Raw genomic sequence first — 19,557 nt, forward strand, 5'->3', positions numbered from 1 at the left:
ATGAGAGAAGAAATCATACCTAAAGGGAGAGAAAAATATAATAAAATAAAAGCAAAGAAAAACTACAATAAAAAGAAAAGCCAGCAAAGAAAACACGAAAATGAAAAACATGGGTAGACCAGCATCAGAAAAAGAGAAAAAGAAAAAAAAAGAAAAAGAAAAGAAACTAAATTAAACCAAGAAAATAAGAAAGAAACAAAGGAAGGAAGCAAAAATAAACAAACCAAGGAATGAAACAAAACACAACAAAATAAAAAATAATAAACAAACGAAGAAAATAAGCAAAAACAAAGACAAAGAGAGCAACAGCAACAGTTCAGAATCCGGGTACCTTGAACACCCAGGAGCCAGTCTCAAGGCGGTACTCGAGGAAGGAGGCGTCCATCTTGACACACTGCCGCTCCAGGTACTCAGTCCAGCCCATCGCCTGCAGCCGCTCAGCAGTCTTGATCACCTCGCGGGTCGTCTTGTCCACTGGCCACACGCAGTCCAGAGTTACCTGCGAAGAGACGGAGGAAGTGGAGGTGAAGTTATTTGCTTTATGTAAGAGGAAAATGTGTTGTTGTTTATATATAAGTGGAAAATGTGGAGTTTTTTCATGTACGAGGAAAAAGAAGTGGATTTTTTTTTTAATTGAGAGGAAAAGTAGAGGTGGAGTTGTCTGTTATTTTATGTAAGAGGAAAAGGAGGTGGAGTTTTTTAATGAAGAGGAAAAGTACAGTACAAACAAACAAAAACAAAACACCCCACACTCACAATAGCTGGCCGATTCAGCTGGCGTCCGCGCGGTGGCTTGGTGGTGCCAGGCGGGTACACCTCCACCTGCTTCCGCACGATGAACACCACAGCATCCAGGTCGAGCCCCACCACGTCCGTCACCCCCAGGAAGCACACATTGCCATAGCCATAGCGCCCCACCGTGAAGTTAGCGACGGGGCACCGCTTCGAGTCACCCTCTGTCACCACCATCTGCGCCAGCTCTTCCATCGGGGGCAGCGTGTAGTAGCCCGGCCGCTGTAGCTTGATTCCTGTGGTGGTGGTGGTGGTGGTGGTTGTTATGGTCGTTGTAGTGTGTGTGTATATATATATTTTTTTTTTCATGGAGAGAGAGAGAGAGAGAGAGAGAGAGAGAGAGAGAGAGAGAGAGAGAGAGAGAGAGAGAGAGAGAGAGAGAGAGAGAGAGAGAGGAGAGAGAGAGGAGAGGAGAGGAGAGGAGGGAGGGAGGGAGGAAGGGAAGGCAAGGCAAGGAAGAGAAGCTACAAACACTCCTCCACTCTCCTTCTCCCTTCCTTTCACTCATTCACTTTCCTTCTCCCTCCCTCCTTCCACAAACTCTCATCCATTTTCCTTCTCCCTTTCACTCAACCAAAATTCCTCCCATCCTTCTACAGATTTTTATCCCTTCCTCCTTCAACACTCATCCACTTTCTTTTGCCCTCCCTCCCTTCCTTCTACATGCTTTCATCCACGTTCCTTCTCCCCCCCTTTCAAAAACTCAACCACTCTCCCTCCACTCCTTCCACAAACTTATCCACTTTCCTTCTCCCTTCCTCCCACAAATTCTCATCCGATCTGTCTCCCTTCTTTCATCCATTCTTACCCAGTTTCTCCTTCCTTCCTTCCACAAATTCTCATCCACTTTCCTTCTTCCTCATTCCACAAACTTATCCACTTTCCTTCTCCCTTCCTCCCACAAACTATCATCTAATCTCTGTCTCCCTTCTTTCATCCACTCTCCTCCTTCCTTCCTTCCACAATGTCACACTCTCCTCCTCTTCCTCCCTCCTTTCCACGTACCAGCAGGATGTGGCTCCTCCGAGGTGCTGGAGACATCAGGCAAGTCATCATCACCCGAGGCATTGAAGAGGGAGATGTTGGCGCTGTTGTCATTCTCCTTATTGGCCTCAGAGTCCTGGTCAATGTGGTGTGGGTCCTTCAGTCTATTAACCCGCACGTTGAGATCTGCCAGTGTGTCGTCCATGTGCTGGCTGGTCTTCTCTGGCAGGTTGAGGTGCTTGATGCTCCCTCGGCCCTGTGTGGTGAGGTGAGGTGAGGTTAGGTTAGGTTAGGTTAGGATAGGTAAGGTTAGGATAAGTAAGGTTAGTTTAGGTAAGGTAAGGTAAGGTAAGGTAAGGTTAGGTGGTGGGAAGGGTTTAAAGTGGAGGATCAGTGTTAACATGATGCATTAACGAGATTACACCAAGCTGACACACATTACATCAGCCTCTATACCTGCCTCACTTCCAGCTTAGAATAATTTTTTTGTCTTCAATGATCTTATGATAAATATAGTAGTGAACATAATATTATTTTCTTATCTATCTTTACAGGATCTTGTATCTATTGTTATTCTAGGATTTTGATGTTTCTAAAGCTGGTGTTGCACAAGAAAAGTGTACCGATTCACCAAGCAACAGACAGAATATCCATGGAGATTTTGTGGTCATTAAATCTGAAATCCACTGAATTGGGGTCCGTTAAATTGAGGGCCAAGTGTAAATAAATAAGTAAAATAAAACCTGGCAGTGAAACATGAAAAAATAACAAGCTAAAGACAACCTCATGAATCAAAACACAGACACACAAACACTCACCTTAATGATATCCGGTGTGGGCGAGTGGTCATGAGTCTGCGTGGGACCAATGTTGTTACAGCTTACAAGAGGCAGCGGCGTGGAGTCCCCAAGGGTACTAAGAGGAGTGGTGAGTGGAGAGGGTCTATCACCACCCTCCTCTCCACCCTTAGTGCTGCCGTCCACTTCTCCATTCATCCTCCCGGGGGTGTCCAAGGGCGTGGTGGGGGTGGTGCTGTCGGCCTTGGCCCCGCGGAACACCTTCAGGTTAAGGGTACGAACGCTGGGGTATTTTTTAGGCTTCAGGAAATCCTCGGGGCTTTCCTCATTAGGGTCCTCCAGTCCCTTGAAGAGCCAATGCCGGTTGTTGCTAGAGAAAAAAAGAAGAAGAGGTAATATTTTTTCTTTTTCTCATATGTAACTACCTTATATTGTGTCTAAGATGGGTCAGTTTTTTCTTATTTTTTCGTACATACTTTATATTGTGTCTAAGATAGGTAATTTTTTTCTTTTATCTCATCCATAACACTTTATATTGTGTCTAAGCTAACTAATTTTTTCTTTCATACATAACACTTTATATTGTGTCTAAGCTAACTAATTTTTTCTTTCATACATAACACTTGATATTGTGTCTAAGCTAACTAAAGTCCGTTCATTCAAAGAATCCAGGCCGAAACTGCTAGTTCGGTTGGCAGTCCTGCCCACCCCTGCTGCCACTAAACCTTCCAGACATTTAAATTTTCTTCAAGTACATTTATTTTTCTTCACTTAACTCAATAGATATACAAGTTTGTCAATTTATTTTTACATCCACGGATAAAGCAGCCTTTCTTGTGCTTTATCGTTGTTTTAAATCATGCCAATGTAGAGAAACAAAGTATTTATGACATGAATAATATGACGATATGTGTTTTAATGTGTATGCAACACTTTATATTTAATCTTTATGTGCAGTTATTATGAGGCTATCTTTAAAAATTACCACGTCTCCTATGACATAAAATATTGAGGAAGATGACTCTGCTTTCACATTTTTAATATGAAGTAAAATGAACGAGAAAATTACGATTTTATATGGCTATATGACGGGTGATGAGGTGACGCGCTTTGTTCAGCCGGTCTACCAGATGCACGAGGAGCAGATGCAGATGCCATCCTTCCCTTCCCACAGTGTTTGACGGATGAGTCTGACACTTTACATCACGACACACAGTGACACACACAGGTGCCCGGGAAAAGCACGCAAAAAACACAGGATCAAAGGCATCAAAATAGTTACATATAAATATTTCAATATCCGACAAGAGTGTCCCGCTACCGAAAAGAAATATTGGCATTGCCGTGCACATAAAGATCAAATATATAGTGTTGCATACACATTAAAACACGTATTGTCATATTATTCATGTCATAAATACTTTGTTTCTCTACATTGGCATGATTTAAAACAACGATATAGCACAAGAAAGGCTGCTTTATCTGTGGATGTAAAAAATAATTAACAAACTTGTATAACTATTGAGTAAAGTGAAGAAAAATAAATGTACTTGAAGAAAATTTAAGTGTCGGGAAGGTTTAATGTCGGCGGGGGTGGGCAGGACTGCCAACCGAACTAGCAGTTTCGGCCTGGATTCTTTGGATGAAAGGACTATAATTGTTTTCTTTATACATACCACCTTGTATTGTGGCTAAGATGGATAATTTTTTCATCTCATAGGCAGCACCTTACATTGTGTTCAAGACAGTTTTCTCCACACCACACCAACCTCAGTGGATATTTTTTTAGCAGCTTTTACTACTTTATAACACTAAATAAGAAAATATAACAGGAGGAGGAGGAGGAGGAGGAGACAAGAAGAGGACAAGGAGACGAGGAGGAGGACAAGGAGGAGACAAGGAGGACAAGGAGGACAAGGAGGAGGAGACAAGGAGGACAAGGAGACGAGAAAGAGGACAAGGAGACGAGAAGGAAGACAAAGAGGAGACAAGAAGAGGACAAAGAAATGAGAAGGAGGACAAGGAGACAAGAAGGACGAAGAGGAGATGAGAAGGAGGACAAGGAGGAGACAAGAAGAGGACAAAGAGATGAGAAGGAGGACAAGGAGGAGACAAGAAGGAGGAAGAGGAGATGAGAAGGAGGACAAGAAGAGGACAAAGAGATGAGAAGGAGGACAAGGAGGAGACAAGAAGGAGGAAGAGGAGATGAGAAGGAGGACGAGGAGATGAGAAGGAGGAAGAGGAGATGAAAAGGAGGAAGAGGAGACAGACAAGGACAATGAGGAGACAAGGAAAGGACGAGAAGAGGATAAGGAGATGGAGACAAGAGGAAGGAGGAAAAAAGAGTGAGCAATCTCCTTACTTCTGGTGTGTGGGTTTGTTGACTGGCTTGGGCTTGGGCTTGGTGCTGGTGACAAGGGACGGGGACAGCACATAGGTGGGCTTCAGGTTGGAGTTCAGCTTGGACACCTGGTCATTGGTGGACGGGCTGCCGGCCTTACCTGGGGATAAAAAAAAAAAAAAAAAAAAATAAATAAATAAATAAATAAATAAATAAAATAAATAAAATAAAATAATTAATTAATTATAAAAAACAATAAATAAATATTAAAAAAGCAGGTCTCTCTCGGACCCGCTTGGAGACCGGCATCTAAGTGGGTCTCTTTATATAGTTTTTTGTTACCCTTAGTCAGATTTCTTCTCTTATAAACACACACACACACACACACACACATAAAGAAAAGAAGTGATTAGGTTTATTTATCTATTTTTTATAGGAATAATTTAATATCTTCACTGTTGCTCTTTGTGGATTTTAAGATCATTTTGTCATTCGTTAACTGCATTTTCAATTTAGTTTTATACATATTATATATTCTGGGTATCACTGGACGATTTTACTGACATTAGGAAGGGTCCGTGGAGGTCTTAAGATTAATGGCCAGTCTTCACTATTCTAATCCCCACATAAATTTCTGAAGCAGTACAAAATCACCAAATAGTAAGCAGAATGAATGTGGAAATGCATCCTGGTATTGAAGTTGTTAAGTTATTCTATGGTTCAGGTGATAAATTTGGAATATTTTTAGTATATATAAAGGGGAAAATGCCTTGAAAATTCACCTCAACATCTATGTGGCCTTGGAAAATTGACATGGTGAGAAAACAAGGTGTTTCTGAATATGGGCATAAAGGTGAGGAAGGGTTACCTGCTCCAGACTTGCCCTCCACAGCCAGGTCAAAGATGGGCTTCTCTGTCATGGCCTTCACCAGCTTGCCAAGGTCAGGGAAGAGACCCGTGCCAGCCCCTCCACCGCCCAGCAGGTTCTGTTGTGCCACGCCAAACCCTGAGGAACAACGCCACATTAGCTATACTGAGGTGAGAAAAAAATTTGATGTGTAGGAATGATTAGGAAGAAAAACACATTAGCTACATCACTGTGAGAGGTAAGATAATAGTTTGGTGATGTGTAGGAATAATTGGGAAGAAAAACACATTAGCTACATCACTATAAGGGGTAAGATAAGAGTTTGGTGATGTGTAGGAGTAAATGAGAAGAAAAATATATTAACGACATCATTACAAGGAATAAGAAATTATAGTTTGGTTACTTGCAGAAAGAATTATTTACCTGACAAGCAACATATTAGCTACAACACAACAAGTTATCAGAAATTAGATAATTTGGTCATGTGTAGGAAGAATGACCAGCCAGACAAACTATACATCAGCTGCTTTAAGAGAAGAAATTAGACAGTTTGACCATGTATAAGAAGAAATAGGACATTACAAAGTACAAACACAATATATTAGCTATAAAACTATGACAAGTTAAGAAATTAGGCAGTTTGAAGACATGTAGGGATAATTAGAAACAAGAACAATACATTAGCTACTATGAGAGAAGAAATTAGACAGTTTGATCGTGTATAGGAAGAAATAACGACATGACAAACTATATTTGCTATAAAACTATGAGAGATAAGAATTAAGAATGTTTGATGACACAGAAAGAATTACCATGACGAACAACACATCAGCTGCACTACTATGAAAGAATTAGATAGTTTAACCATGAAAAGGAAGAATTTGATGACCATTAGCATGTCACAAACAATAATGAACAAACAACTCCCACCAAACCTAGTATTCTCAATCATTCATCCCTTTCACTGGTAAATTCTGAACTTCTCACTCATTCCTGCATTTCCTCCTTCAACACGGACACTTCAAGACACTCATCCTACAATTCTGAACGACACCTTTCAACATTTCTTTATGGACTTTCACCTCAATGGGTTATTTATTCTCTCTGTTTACTTTGTGGACCACTGCGCCTTTTGAATGAATACATAAACCCCTCTAACGTCCTTCCCATTAACTAGACATTCTATTCTCTTTATCTATCTGTTTTGTAGCTCTAGACCATTGCCACATTAACCTCTTCAATACTGGGACACATTTTTACCTTGAGATTAGTGTACGATTTGACCATTTTATTGACATTAGGAAGGGTCTGTGGAGTTCAGAAGATTAATGACCACAGTCTTCACTATTCTAATCCCTGCATGATTTTCTGAAGCTGTATAAACTCACCAAATAGTAAGTAGAATGAATATGGAAATGCATCATAGTACTGAAGGGGTTAACTAGACACCCTATTCTCTTTACTTACCTGTTTTGTAGTTCTAGACAACACCACATTAAAAGAAGTAAATAAACCTACCTCCATCCAAATAACCATTTCCACTAAGTAGACACACTATTTTCTATTTATCTTATTACTCTAGACCACTGCCCCATTAAAATAAAGAAACCCAGCATCTTTTTCCAAGTACAACACCGTATTTTCTTTTAATTTTGCTCTGGACTTTTACCACACTGAAATACACAAACAAACCTATCAAACAAATAAAAAAAGTAAAAAAACACACATCACCCACACACTCTTTCCTACACCCTACACCCTTGCCTGTGTTGATGCCAGTGCCACCAATCCCCAGGGCGTTGGACGGCACGGAGGTGTTGAGGAAACCGTTGCCAGTGTTGGTGCCAAAATTAGTGCCAATATTCGGAGGGCCAAAGTTACAGAATGGCATGGTGCTTCCTGGCTTCTGCTGGTTGTTGTTTTGCCCAAAGAGACCGGTGTTGCCAAATGGTGTGCTGCCGGTGTCTGTCGGGGAATAATTGTGGTTATGGTCACGGAAAACAGATGAGTGAGGTGTCAAAATTTATAGTAAGGTGTGGAGAAAATGTCCATGAGTTGAGTTCCCTGCCTTGTCCTCTCTGCTTTTCTCATTTTGCAGGCTGCAGAAAGGATCAAGACCTGAACACTACAGGGAACCAGGACCTACCAAGAGATGTAAAGTAGAAGAGGTCACAAGAAGAGAAAGAAAGAAAAAGAAGAAGAAGAAGAAGAAGAAGAAGAAGAAGAAGAAGAAGAAGAAGAAGAAGAAGAAGAAGAAGAAGAAGAAGAAGAAGAAGAAGAAGAAGAAGAAGAAGAAGAAGAAGAAGAAGAAGAAGAAGAAGAAGAAGAAGAAGAAGAAGAAGAAGAAGAAGAAGAAGAAGAAGAAGAAGAAGAAGAAGAATGGTTGTGGTTATGGCAGTGCTTTTTTTTTTATGTAGGAGGATAAATTTGGCCAAGGGTTAAATATTGAAGACCGATAGATAATGCATCAAAATTTATAGTAAAAAAATAAATAAATATATAAATGAAAAACAAAAATGTTGGTATTCCAATATACCGGATACTAATGCGCATCCCAAGTCCTGCCGCAGTCTTGAGAAAAAAAAAACACCTTCTGCTCTCTATGGGTAGTTTTTCATTCAGAAACTTATAATGGCACCCTAGAGGCTTACTGGTGGTGAAAATAAGGAATGTAGTGAGAGTGCAAGTGTTAGTGAGCCACAGCCCTCCACTAGTGGGTTCACAGGAATCACACCAAATGTTTTCATGGATGGTGACTTGTCCTCCAAAGACCTCCCTCCTCCTCCCCACCCTTCTCCCCTCCTCTTCTACATTATCCATCACCAGTCTTCACTTACATTATATACAAATCAAAATTACAAAGAAAAAATTACTTTGAAATTTTTATAAACTTCTGCTAAGATTAGAACGAATTACCTGATTTATGGGTATTGATAGTAAAATTTTTGATACTCGAACAGCCATTTGGAACGAATTAAGTTCTAGTATTGAGTCTCCACCATAAATGAAAACATGAGAAAAAAAATAAATAAATAAAATAATAATAAAAAACACAGCCACACTTACTAAACGTGGAGGCAGAGAAGAGCCCAGTGCCTTTGTTCTGCTGTTGGTTCCCGAAGAGGCCACCCCCTGTAGATGCACTGGGGGTGGTTCCAAAGGGGGTAACGGCGGAGGTGGTGCCAAACCCAGTACCGAGCGGCTGTGTTATACCAGCTGGCTTGTTGCTGAAGAGTCCGCCGCCAGTGTTGGGGGTGGAGAGAAAGCCGGACGTGCCTGGTTTGTTCTGCGTGCCAAAAAGTCCACCTGTGTTCTGTTGGCCGGGGAGAGGAGGAGGTAAAATTAGGCTAAGTTGTGTTGGTTTGGTTAGGTTAGGTTGGTGTGAGGTGAGGTGAGGTAAGGTAAGGTAATGTAAGGTAAGGTAAGTTAATGTAAGGTAAGTTAATGTAATGTAAGGTGAGGTGAGGTGAGGTGAGGTGAGGTGAGGTGCAGTGGAGTGCAGTAAGGTTATGTAAGGTAAGGTAAGATTAAACTAGGTTAGGTTAAAGTTGGGTTGAGTTTGGTTAGATCAGAAGACATCACAATTCTATATACAGTATAAAAAAATAATAAATAAAAATAAAAATAAAAAAAAATAAAAAAGGGTTGAGCCACAGACCTGCTGCTGCGTGTTCTGCCCTAACTGGAAGCCCTGCATGGCGAAGGATGGCTGCTGTGGCTGCTGTGCCGTGGTGCCAAACAGGGAGGGCGTGGTAGTCGCTGTGCTGCCAAAGTTGAACCCTGTTGCTTTGGGCTGCTGCTGCTGCTGTGTCTGGCCAAAGGAGAAGCCTGTGCTGGTGGTACTGGGCTGGCCGAACCCTGGCGTCACATTGCTGGCACCAAACAGACTGCCTCCGCTGGTAGTGCCAAAGCCAGCTGTGGGGTGGTAAGTGGTGGTGAGAATTGGTGAGACAAAAAAAGAGGAAAAGAGTTAAACCAAACACTTACTAACAGTCACAGGTGACAAAAAGTTAGTTAAATATTTTCCAGAACCTTGTAGAAAAGAAAAAAGAAAAGAGAAAGAAAAGAAAAAAGAAATTTAGACAAAAAAACATTTCCTAGCACTGGAAGTGGTGCCAAACAAAAACTTTTCTGGAGCCTTGAAGGAAGAAAAAGAAAATGAAAGAAAAAAGTAAATAAAAGACAAAAAACATACTTACTAGCAATGGAAGTGGTGCCAAACAAAAAACATATTTTCTGGAGCCTTGAAGAAAAGAAGAGAAAAAAATTAAAAGAAAAAATAAGACTAAAGCAAATACTTACTAGCAGTGGAAGTGGTGCCAAAAAGTGACTTATTTTCTGGAGCCTTGGAGCCAAAGAGAGAGGTGCCGGTGCTGGTGCTGAAGAGGCCCCCGGAGGAAGGAGTGGCCTGGGGCTGGCTCTGGCCGAAGCCCCCCAGTGCCCCGGCCTGCCCTGGACCCTTGCGATTGGCCAGATAGTCCTCCACTCGAAGCTCCTCCATTGACTTGTTCTCATATTCCTGGGGGGTTAAATTAAGTTAGGTTAGGTTAGGTTTGGTTAGATTGGGGTTGAGTTGAGTTGAGTTGAGTTGGGTTGGATTGAGTTGGGTTGGGTTCGGTTTAGGCTGGGTTAAGGTCAGTCTTTGTTGAGTTCTGTCTGTCTGTTTGTCTCGCATTCCTGGGGGTTAAGTTAGGTTAGGTTTAGTTTAGTTTAGGATAAGTTAGGTTGTATTAAGGTCAGTTTTTATTTGGTTTCTGTCTGTCTGTCTCATATTCCTGGGTGTTACACTAGGTTAGGTTAGGTAAGGGTTGGTCTGTGTTGGAATTGTCTGTTTGTCTCATTCCTGGGGGTTATATCAGGTTAGGATTAGCCTGTGTTGGTATTGTCTGTCTGTTTGTCTCATATTTCATGGGTTATATTAGGTTAAGTTAGGGTTGGTCTTTGTCAGGGTTCTGTCAGTCTGTCCGTTTGTCTCTCGTAAAAGAAAGACAGGTCCCCCCGCCCCTTCCCCCCAAAAAAAAAACACCCCCAACACTGACCTTCATGGCGGTGATGACCTCAATGCGCGTCCTGATGTTGGTGGACACTCCATTGCGGGTCATGGTGTCACTGCCTGTCACTGGCTCATACTTCACCGTCGTGCCGCTCACCGCCGCTCCCCCTGCACCGCCAAACCCTGCCACACACACCAGAAGTTGGTGAGCACAGTGAACAAAAAAAAAAAAAAAAAAAAAAAAAAAGTAAAAGTAAAAGTTGTGAAAAGATAAGATAGAATAGAGTAAGTTGTGGAAAAAATGAGAAATTAACAAAAATTAGAAAAAGAAACCAAGTCAAAATTGTGAAAAAATAAGAAAATTAAGAAACAAAAAAAAGCAAAAATAAAAAAAAATAAAAAATAACAAGAATCATAATTAAAACCACTACAAATAACAAAAACAACCTATTAAACCCCCATTAAAACCCAAAAACTTACCTAACCCATCACAACAACCACCACAACCACAACGTATGCACTATCTCACCAAGGCAGGACTGGTGGATGTGGACCTACCCGTGGAGGTGCCAAAGAGACCGCCGCCAGTGGATGGGGTGGTGCCAAACAGCCCTCCTGTGGTGGTGGTGCTGGTGGTGGTCTGGCCGAACCCAAAGGGGCGGTTCTGTGTGGATTGCTGCGTCCCAAAGCCAGTGGTGCCCGTCGCTCCAAATAAACCTGAGAGAGAGAGAGAGAGAGAGAGAGAGAGAGAGAGAGAGAGAGAGAGAGAGAGATGGTGTTAGTGGTATATTACTGGTGTTTGTGGTGTTACTGGAGGTTATTGGTGGATTTTTGACATAAAATTTTTCTTCTTATTATTATTTATTTTTTTTACAGCATTGATACGGCAAGGATGTATTGACAATTTTCCTACACAGCATCTATTTTTTTTTCACAGCATTGAGTTGATAGGACATTATTATTTTTCGTCACAGCATTAAATTGGCATGTGAATATTAACACTTAAGAGCTTTTTCACAGCATCAATTTTATTTTTTTATTTTTCAAGCAGTTCTAGAGTTACATAAAAGCAGGCAGGGAGTATTAAGAGCTAAACAGAAGCAAGTAGGGAGTTCAAGTAAAAAAAATAAATAAATGAATAAAAAAAAAAAAAATAAATAAGCAGGCAGGGAGTTCTAGAATTCAACAGAAGCACAGATACAGTTCTAGAGTTAAACAGAAACACGCTAGGGAGTTCCAAACATGAACACAAACAAACAGGAAGCTTTAACACAAACACAACCCTATCAAACCAACCCAACCAACCCTGCTACACCCTGCCACACCCTACACACCTGTACCGGGCTGCTGCGTCTGGCCAAACAGCCCACCACCACTTGTAGACCCAAACCCAGTGGTGAAGCCTGTGGATGCTTGTGTCTGGGGCTGGCCAAATAGTCCCCCTGTGCTCTGTTGCGGCTGAGTACCAAACAGGGACGTAGAGGAGGATGTGGCGGCTCCAAAGGGCATAGTGCCAGTGCCAAAGCTGGTGGTCTGTTGCTGCTGTAAGGTGAAATAGAGTTTATAGTTAGGGGTTTATTAGTTAGGGATGAAATAAGGGTGGTAAGTGGTTAGGGGTGGAAAGTAGTGGGTAGATTGCTGTGGGTGGAAATTATTGATGGTCTTAGTGGAAGGGAAGTTTTGGTGGAGATTTAGGAAGTGGGAAATGTTGAGGTGAAAGACTAAGAATTAAGGAAAAACATTGATGATTGAAGTGAAAATGAAGGATTGGTGAAGGGAAAGATTGCTATGGGTGGAAATTATTGATGGTGGACAATAAAGGAAAGTCAGGGGAAAATGATGAAGATTCAGGTGAACAACTTTGAGGTGAAAGACTAAAAACAATGGAAAAATTGATGATTGAAGTGAAAATGAAGAATTGGTGAAGGGAGCAATTGCTTGAGGGGGGAAAAATATCAATGGTTGAAGTGGAAAACAGAGGAAAGAAGGGAAAATATGGCTCAGGAAGTGGATAATATTGAGATTAAAGACTAAAAATGCTGGAAAATACTGATGGTTGATGTGAAAATTATATGGAAAATTGGTGAAGGGAAAGATTGAAATAAACAAGAATAAAAAGAAAACAAGCAATACAAAAATTAAAACAAACAAATCAAACAAAAAATACAAAAAGAATAAACAAGATGAAAATAAAGAGAAAAAAATTCAAATGAGAAAATTGAAAACAAAACAAGAAAAAAGGAAAACAAAAATGAAAAATACTAAAAATAGAAAGAAATATATAAAAAAGGAAAACAAAGAAAAAGACTTAAAAACATAAAAAAAAGGAAAAATACAATAAATAAAATATAAACAAAAAATAGAAATATCGCCAAAGAAAAAAAAATATGAAAAAAGAAACAAAAAAACAAAAAAGGAAAAATATATAGATAGAGAGAGAGAGAGAGAGAGAGATAACACTTACCGGGGCACCAAATCTACCAAAGGAGGTGCTGCCCCCAAAGCCGGTGGTGCTGGCGGTGGTGCTCGGAGTGCCAAAGCTGGCCCCGAACGTGGTGTTGGTGGCCCCGAAGGTTGACCGAGGCTGACCAAACATTGTGGTGGTGGTGGTGGTGGTGTGTGGTGATGCCTAGACCAGCGCTGTGGATAATGGGGGGGAGAGGAGGGGGTTATTGTGGTGGTGATGGTATTGGTGGTGTGGCAGAGACAGGGAGAGAAAGAGAAGAGAGAACATAACATAACATAAATAATAGGATAACAAATGGCCACCAGGGCCCATCTAGGTTATCCTGTATCAGTCGCACAGCGACCTCGTCATCAGTACTTAAAGATACACTTACAAGTACACAATACATTATATACTAATTCTAAATATTTGGCCCATTAACAGGGCTAAGTCCTGCAGCGAAATCCTCTACAATTTGTGGTCCCCATACATGGGGATCATGTCTTGTTTAACTATAGTAAATTTCTTATAAAAACTATCATGCAGTGCTATACATAATTATAAATCTAATAAATTTAAGTGCTTATCTAATCTGTTTTTAAACATTGTCAAACTAGTGCTATTTACAACCGTCTCTGGCAATGCATTCCAGAAGTCTACCACCCTATGACTAAAGAAATATTTTCTTATATCTAACCTGCAGCCTTGCTTTCTAATCTTCCTGCCATGATTTCTAGTCCTATTTCCCTCCTCTAAGGTAAAGAAAGATCTCACATCTATGTAGTTTGTATCTGAGAACATTTTAAATAACTCTATCATATCCCCTCTTATACATCTCTCAAATGAAAACATGTTTAATTCCTTTAATCTATCTCTATACTCCAGGCACTTTAATGCTGGTATCATCCTAGTTGCTCTTCTCTGAACTGCTTCTAACATGTTGATATCCTGCCTATAGTGGGGTGACCAGGCCTGTATGCAATACTCTAGGGAAAAGAACAAAGAAGAGAAGGAAGGGAATAAGAAAAAGAAGAGAGAAAGAAGGGAAGGAAAAGAAATGGGAGAAGAAAGAGAAGGGAGAGAAAATAGAAAGATAGAAGGAGAGAGAGAGAGAGAGAGAGAGAGAGAGAGAGAGAGAGAGAGAGAGAGAGAGAGAGAGAGAGAGAGAGAGAGAGAGAGAGACCCTAATGATACTTCAATATTACCCTAAAAAACTCTTGTTACCTCAATATTACCAAAAAATCTTAATTGTTTCAATATTACCACAAAAAACATATTAGTCCAATATTAACACCCTAAAAGAAAAAAAATGTTACTTCAATTTTACCAAAAGAACTCAAATGTTACTTTAATATTACAATAAATGTCCAAAGTTATTTCAATATTACAGTGGCAAAAAAAAAAAATAAATAAAAATAAATATATAAATAAATAAAATAAAACAAGTAAATAACGACAAAACAAAAAGAATTAATACTCAATAAAAAAAGTCCAACTGCAACACTCAAAATTTTGACTACATAAGCTAAAACTTCACTCTAAAGAAGGTATCACACTGGCCTATGTTACGCAGAACACGGGCCATGGCTCTTTGTTTGAAACCAGGAACGTTATCACACACAAGCTGCCTGCCTTCTTGCTATGCCAGGTAAACAGCCCACCAACCAACACCAAGCCTCATCAAAACAAACCAGAACTAAACCATGCCACTTCTACCTCAACCTGTGCATCGTGTAACAATTGTTTTTGCACTTCCTGTTATTGAAGAAGAGGAAGAAGCTGGAGAAAACTGAGAGGTGCACGACGGCAACTTTATAGAATTGGGGATGCTTGCCATGACCCCAAACTATTGATATATATATTTTACCTTTCTAGATTAATGAAATATTATTTAATATTCTGATATGAAAATTTATGTGCGTTCTTTTTAGTTTAAATAATAGGTCTTTACTATATATCTTATGTTTACTTTTCTACTGGGATAGCATACTGAGAAGCGAAGTGAATATCAGACTATCCGAACTTTGCTCTGCTATTCTCAGGAAAGTTCCAGCTATTTGGAGTGGACATTTCTTGTTCAGCGTATCATAGGCCAGTGTGATACCCCCTTAAATGAACATAATGTAATAAAATGACCAAACAATACCTTAACCTAGCCATGATCATACCTAACCTAATATACACATGACACAAACTCAGCTTCTTTTCCTGCATGGCTACAAAAATGACAAAAACTTTATTAACTTGGCACTGTCCTAATATAGCCGTCTTTCCAGCTGTCCTCACTTTCTGGCTCTTTCACTCATTGGGGGGGAGGGGGGTGGAATGTGGGGAATGAAAATATAATAACCTAAATTAACCTAACCCAAACTTCACTTCAACCTAATATAACATAACCCTAATGCCAAACTAAATTAACTTAAACTTTAACCTAACTTAACCTAAATTAACTTAACAAACTTTGACCTAACCTAACCTAACCTAATCTTAGCCTAAACTGGTCTAACTCTAACTTTCCCCTAACATAAAATAACCCTAATTTTAACCTCATCTAACCTAACCTAGTTGAGGCAACACGCACCGCTCACATGTCTTCTTCACAATTCTTCCAACCAATAGTGTGGTTAGGGTATGCTAGCTAGGTTAAGTTAGGTTATCATATTTTCATTCCCACGTTCAGTCAGCAGAGTGAAAGAGCGTAGGGGTCTCCGTGGTACAGTGGAACCATGCGTGCTTTGGGGTCCGAGGGGTCTCCAAGCTAACGGGTTCAAATCCTGTCCACGGTCCGAGTGTAGGTTGGGCTTCCTTACTCAGGGCAACGGTTTCCTAGCGGGTGGGCTTTGAGATAGGAGGTACTACAAAAAGTATCCCCTTTAGCCCATAAATTCCCGTGAAAAGTCTACATGGTATAAAAAGAAAAACAAAGGCAGCTGGAGGGACATCTATATCAGAACAGTACCAAGTTAATAATGCCATAATGCAGTTTAGTTCTTGGCTTTGGCTCAGACCACTTTTGTTTTCCTGAATTTCAGTGTTATATTTTCTGTTGCTTTAATCTGGAGGGATGACTATATCAGGATTGTGCCATTAACTTAACATACAAGAGAAATGGAGAATGGTGTGCTTGCAGATTTTTTTTTTTTTTTCTATACAAGGGAGGAAAGCTGGCAAAGACCAACATAAAATAAAAAAAATAAAGTAAACAAATACATAAACAAAAAAATAAAACTAAAAAATGCCCACTTATATGCTAATGTGGATTCCTCTTATCTGAGAGCCAGCAAATCTCCCTTCAGGCAAGTTAACACAATGAATCAACACCCAAAAAAATCAAACCGGCACTGTCCTAATAAAGACATCCCTCAACTGTCCTCATTTCCCAGCTCCCCCTTTGCAGGTCTTTCACTCAGATGACGGGAGTGAAAATATGATAACCAAAACTAACCTAACCTAACCACCCTATAGGTAAGAAGGGTTCTGAGGAAAGCGTATCAGCAGTGCGTATCGCCTCAACTAGATTAGGTTAGTTTTGGTTATAATATTTCCATTCCAACGTTCCATCAGCCAAAGGAGGAGCCGGGGAACGAGGGCAGCTGGAGGGATGTCTATATCAGGACAGTGCCAACGAAGCTACTAACAATACCTACCACCACCAAACAAACAACAAGAACAACAACGAGAGCCACTAGTCATATAGTCATGTACTGAAGACCGACTGCTTGACTGGGTGACTGTGACGGACTGAACCCAACGTGACCCTCCCCAGTCTCTATATACCCTCGTAGTGAAGCAACATGATGCAATTCTCCCACCCAGTTAGATCCAGTTATATTCCACTTCACTCCAGTCCACGCCACCATAATCCAGTTTAAATATTATGAAATCCCAGTGCAACATTATGAAATACGTCACGAAGCAGGAAAATCAACACAAAATTACGTTGTTTGTTGCATTCTGCCCCATAAATACGTGATTAGTTCACGTAAAATATTAAATTGCATTAGTAGTTATAAGTGGTTAGCTATATATGTGTGAATGGTTAACTGTATGGGGAATGGTTTAAAAATGGTCGCTATGGTACGTAGGTAAGGTAAATTAAAGGGATATATAAATAATAGGTAAATATAACCAGAATATAAAGGACTGATAAAGGACACTATGGTATACTACTATTATTACTACTACCAATCTAACTATCCCCTCTTCACTACCTTACAGGCACGATAGTAGACAAATTACTACGAAATGACAAGCGAGGGTAGAAAAAATAGAATAACAAAAATAAGTATAACTATGAACTTATACTATTACGACTACCATTGACAACTATTACGTTACCTACGACTACTATCCTTTAACTATCCTGTGTAGACGCCAGAAGAAGGTGAACCAGAGAGAGAAGCGACTAATTCCGCCACGCCAAGATAAAATAACAACAAACATGGAGGCCAAACACAACATGAGCGGGAATTCAAATATATTTCCCGGTTATTTCATATTTCCTCGCTATTACCTGCCTCTTCAGCGCCTACACCAGCTCCCCGGGGTTCTCAGGCGCCGGCCACGCAGCGTCCCGGGGTGTCTAAGAGGTTAATTAAGTCACAGTTCCCTCAAATTGCGTGTTTAGGGAGACTCGTGCTAATGTCCTGCTGGTGTGACGTCACTGGCGGGAAACTCCTCCAATCCACGTTTCTATTTTGTTATAAGTATATTTTTTAATGTTTTGTTAGTTTTTTGTGTTGTTCAGTGTTTATTTGTATTTTAAATGTGTTTTTCTCTTATTTTAGTGTTGTGATAATGTTTGGTTTGTGTTTTGGGATGTATATGTTTTGTATCAGTTTGTGGTGTGTGCGCTTGTATTTTGTTCTTAGTATGTTTTATAAGTTTTGTTAGTCTTTTGTGTTGTTTAATGTGTTTTTGTATTTTATGTGTCTTTTTTTGTTGTTTTACTGTTGTGATAATGTTTGGTTTGTGTTTTGGGATGTGTATGTTTTGTCAGTTTGTGGTGTGTGCGCTTGTATTTTGTTCTTAGTGTATTTTTTTTTTTTTTTTTTAGATTTTGTGTTGTTTAATGTATGTTTGTATTCTAGATGTGTTTTATTTTGTTGTTTTGGTGTTGTGATAATGTTTGGTTTGTGTTTTGGGATATATTTGTTTTATTCGTTTGTGTGTGCCTTCGTAGTTTTGTGAATACTTATAACTTGATTCATTCAAATTTATATATAGCTTTTCAATTAATAGTGCAAGTTTTTCATTATCTTTTCCTATTTCTGAAATAACATCACAAGGACATACATTGATTTACGGATATATATTTTTTACTTCATATTCCAGTATATAAAAATTCAATAATCTCTCAAGGACATTCAAAAGTATATAACTGAGACACACAAAACGAATTTTATATATTGTTTCTTATAACATTAACACGATAGCAAACTTCGACTTAATATTTTGAATGTATATATTTTGCCCGTTCATATGGAAAGTTAATCCACCTTGGGGAAGAACAAGAAACACTAGAACATTTAACATTCACACTAGAATATGACTAATATAGAGCACAAGGGCACGCGATGAATAAAAGAGAAGCAAGAATCAAGGAAAGGGAAGAATGAGATATGAGAAAGGAGGAAAAATAGAGATGGTTTATTAACATGAATGGGGATGATGATGGAGAGAAAAGATAAAAAAAAAAAAAAATGGAAGGATAGAAAGAGAGAGAACTGATAGATAAATAAATATGAAAGTAGCGGGAGAAGGATAAAAATATATAGATAGATATAAATAGACAGAAAAATAGGATATATACAGGTATATTTAGGTTATGATAGGGTGGAATCTAAAGCTTTTCGTCTCATCAACTCCCCTCCTCTGACTGACTGTCTTCAACTGTGTCACCGCCAGAATGTTGCATCTCTTTCTATCTTTTATCGCCATTTTCATGCTAACTGTTCTACTGATCTTGCTAACTGTATGCCTCCCCTCCTACGACCTCACTGCACAAGGCTTTCTTCTTCCTCCCATCCCTATTCTGTCCAACTCCCTAATGCAAGAGATTAACCAGTACTCTCAATCATTCATACCTTTCTCTGGTAAACTCTGGAACTCCCTGCCTGCTTCAGTATTTCCATCTTTCTACGACTTGACTTCTTTTAAGAGGAAGGTTTCAAGATGTACATTTTTCCCAGACTTTTGGCTAACTCTACTAACCTTTAAGGGAACTGGCAATCAAGTGGGCCTTTTTATTTATGTTTTTTTGTTGCCCTTGGCCAGCTTTCCCTCTTACGTAAAAAAATGATAGATATAGCAAATGATACATCGGGAGATAGGAAA

At 39.7% G+C, this 19,557-nt stretch overlaps 1 protein-coding gene across 1 annotated transcript in view; it reads right to left on the reverse strand.

The window, feature by feature from the left end:
* LOC123501810 (nuclear pore complex protein Nup98-Nup96-like) overlaps positions 1–17,884 on the reverse strand; it is a 42,510-nt gene extending 24,626 nt beyond the window's left edge. Inside the window, 15 exon segments of the mRNA XM_045250826.1 lie at positions 332–499; positions 757–1,028; positions 1,798–2,032; positions 2,595–2,943; positions 4,936–5,074; positions 5,783–5,920; positions 7,547–7,747; positions 8,849–9,095; positions 9,441–9,697; positions 10,085–10,301; positions 10,822–10,958; positions 11,334–11,492; positions 12,110–12,317; positions 13,240–13,415; positions 17,735–17,884. Of these exon segments, the coding sequence (XP_045106761.1) occupies positions 332–499; positions 757–1,028; positions 1,798–2,032; positions 2,595–2,943; positions 4,936–5,074; positions 5,783–5,920; positions 7,547–7,747; positions 8,849–9,095; positions 9,441–9,697; positions 10,085–10,301; positions 10,822–10,958; positions 11,334–11,492; positions 12,110–12,317; positions 13,240–13,371 (2,859 nt within the window). The 5' untranslated portion in view covers positions 13,372–13,415; positions 17,735–17,884.
* Positions 17,885–19,557: the final 1,673 nt, after the last annotated feature.

This window comes from Portunus trituberculatus, chromosome 10 (genome assembly GCF_017591435.1).
Source record: "Portunus trituberculatus isolate SZX2019 chromosome 10, ASM1759143v1, whole genome shotgun sequence".
Classification (NCBI taxonomy): Eukaryota; Metazoa; Arthropoda; class Malacostraca; order Decapoda; family Portunidae; genus Portunus; species Portunus trituberculatus.